The following is a 2448-nucleotide window of genomic DNA, read 5'->3' on the forward strand; positions in this document are numbered from 1 at the left end:
TCAATGAATCTCTCACCTCTGCAAACCACCAATCTGGGGAAAGAACTGCCAATTTCCCTTTGGGGAACTTGAGGTAAAAGACATATGATACTACCCTTTTAGATGCCCACTTTGGATGTAGGACATAGAAAAATCAACCTGGACTGAGCAGGAAACTCTATAATGCCTTGAATAAAAATGGCCCATATGGGACCACGAGGAATGACACTATTAGGAGGTATGGCCTTGTTTAAGTAGGTTCAATATTGGTGGAAGAAGATGTTACTGGTGGTGGGCTTTGAAGTCTCAGAAGCTATTCCCAATATGGCTGCCACTCCCTGCTGCCTGTGCATCCAGATATAGAACTCTCAGCTGCTTCTCCAAAACCATGGCTGCTTGCATACCGCCACGGTTCCCACCATTACAAAAATAAACTAAACTACTGAACTGCAAGCCAACCCCAATTTAATGCTTTTCTTTATAAGAGTCACAGTGTTTCTTCAAAGCAATAAAACTATAACTAAGACACTCTATTTTGGCTAGCTTACATAGTTCCAGAAGGCTCTATGCAGCCTCCTAAGTGAGAAGGAACATCAATGGTCTTTCCTAGTACTGGACCCTTCACAATACTATAATGTCTGTCCAAAAGAGTTATGCCCTCTTTTGGCCTTGCTTGCCGGCAGACTCGCCGCCATGGGCCGTGTGATCCGAGACCAGAGGAAAGGTGCCGGTTCTGTGTTTCGTGCGCACTTGAAGCACCGTAAGGGCGCCGCGCGTCTGCGTGCTGTGGACTTCGCGGAGCGACACGGCTACATTAAAGGCATCGTAAAGGACATCATTCATGACCCTGGCCGCAGCGCTCCCCTCGCGAAAGTAGTCTTTCGTGATCCCTATCGATTCAAGAAGCGGACAGAGCTGTTCATCGCCGCAGAGGGAATCCACACTGGACAGTTTGTGTACTGCGGCAAGAAGGCCCAGCTGAATATTGGCAATGTTTTGCCCGTGGGCACCATGCCTGAGGGTACTATCGTGTGTTGTCTGGAGGAGAAGCCTGGGGACAGGGGCAAGCTGGCACGAGCCTCTGGGAACTATGCTACAGTCATCTCCCACAACCCAGAGACCAAGAAGACCCGAGTGAAGCTGCCTTCAGGGTCCAAGAAGGTCATTTCCTCTGCTAACCGAGCTGTTGTTGGTGTCGTGGCTGGCGGGGGCAGAATTGACAAGCCTATCTTAAAGGCTGGCCGTGCCTACCATAAGTACAAGGCAAAGAGGAACTGCTGGCCACGTGTGCAGGGTGTTGCCATGAATCCTGTGGAGCATCCCTTTGGCGGTGATAACCACCAACACATTGGCAAGCCTTCCACTATCCGAAGAGATGCCCCAGCTGGGCGCAAAGTGGGTCTCATTGCTGCCCGCCGGACTGGACGGCTACGTGGAACCAAAACTGTACAGGAGAAGGAGAACTAGAGTTCAGGAGCTAATAAAGTATGTGCTTTGGCTAATTAAAAAAAAAAAGAGTTATGCCCACAGGTATGATAATAGAAAGACTGTAAGGCGAGTAACCAGCCACATTTTATTGGGTTTTAAGCCTGCTCTGTGGAATAGATTTCATGTATGTACTGAAAACACAGCCAAAAGCCCTTTATCGGGGATATCATAGACCCTACAGGAAAATCTATTTGTGTTCTTCTTAGTATTTGTGTTAACACCTATAGATTTTTGTCGCTGTTGATGCTGGTCAGAGAAGATCCTTGTCATAGCATCTTAGTAAGGATTACTATTGCTGTAATGAAACACCATGACCAAAAGCAACTTGAGGACAGAGTTTATTTCAATAGCAGTTTCATATAACAGTTTATTATCAAAAGTAGTGAGCGTGGGAACCCATATAAGGCAGAAACCTGAAGGCAGGACCTGATGCAGAGGCCATGGAGGGGCGCTGCTTACTGGCATGCTCAGCCTGCTTTCTTATAGAACCCAGGACCATCAGCCCAAGGCTGGTCCCACACATAGTGGACTGGGCCCACCCCCATATATCACTAAGAAAATATTCCATAGACTTGCCTATGGAGGGATCTCATGGAGGCATTTTCTTAATTAAGGTTCCCTCCTTTCTGATGACTCTGTTTAGTTTCTGTCCAGTTGACAAAAACCCAACCAGTATGCATGGGTAGTGGTTAAGGTAAACTTCCATCTGGTCAAAATGTTGAAAATAAATGGCCATGAGTGCCCAGCTGGAGGTGTGTCGTGTATATAACTCTCCACGAAACAAAGCTCAGGAAACATTGCAGAAGAGTGAATGGCAAAAAGGTAAGACCGAGAATGGGGAGGATAGGATGGCTGCAAAACACTGTCCTCTAGACATTATGTGGAAGGAGCACAGTTCAGCTCACAGCAGCTGTGGCTGCATACACGGGACCTGCACAGGATTAAACTGATGGAAATCCCAGCACGGATGGGAAAGGGGAT

General features: G+C 47.4%; 1 protein-coding gene across 1 annotated transcript; it reads left to right on the forward strand.

Annotated features, from left to right (window-relative positions):
- Nucleotides 1-637: 637 nt before the first annotated feature.
- Nucleotides 638-1494, forward strand: Rpl8l1 (ribosomal protein L8 like 1). Its single transcript, XM_039101440.2, has one exon. It carries the CDS (start codon nt 673-675, stop codon nt 1444-1446), a length of 774 nt encoding a protein of 257 aa, XP_038957368.1. The 5' UTR covers nt 638-672; the 3' UTR covers nt 1447-1494.
- Nucleotides 1495-2448: the final 954 nt, after the last annotated feature.

The sequence above is a fragment of the Rattus norvegicus genome, chromosome 1, assembly GCF_036323735.1.
Source record: "Rattus norvegicus strain BN/NHsdMcwi chromosome 1, GRCr8, whole genome shotgun sequence".
Lineage (NCBI taxonomy): Eukaryota > Metazoa > Chordata > Mammalia > Rodentia > Muridae > Rattus > Rattus norvegicus.

Coding starts and splice junctions, on each gene's coding strand:
- Rpl8l1 (XM_039101440.2), top strand. CDS start 673: ATGGGCCGTGTGATCCGAGACCAGAGGAAAGGTGCCGGTTCTGTGTTT.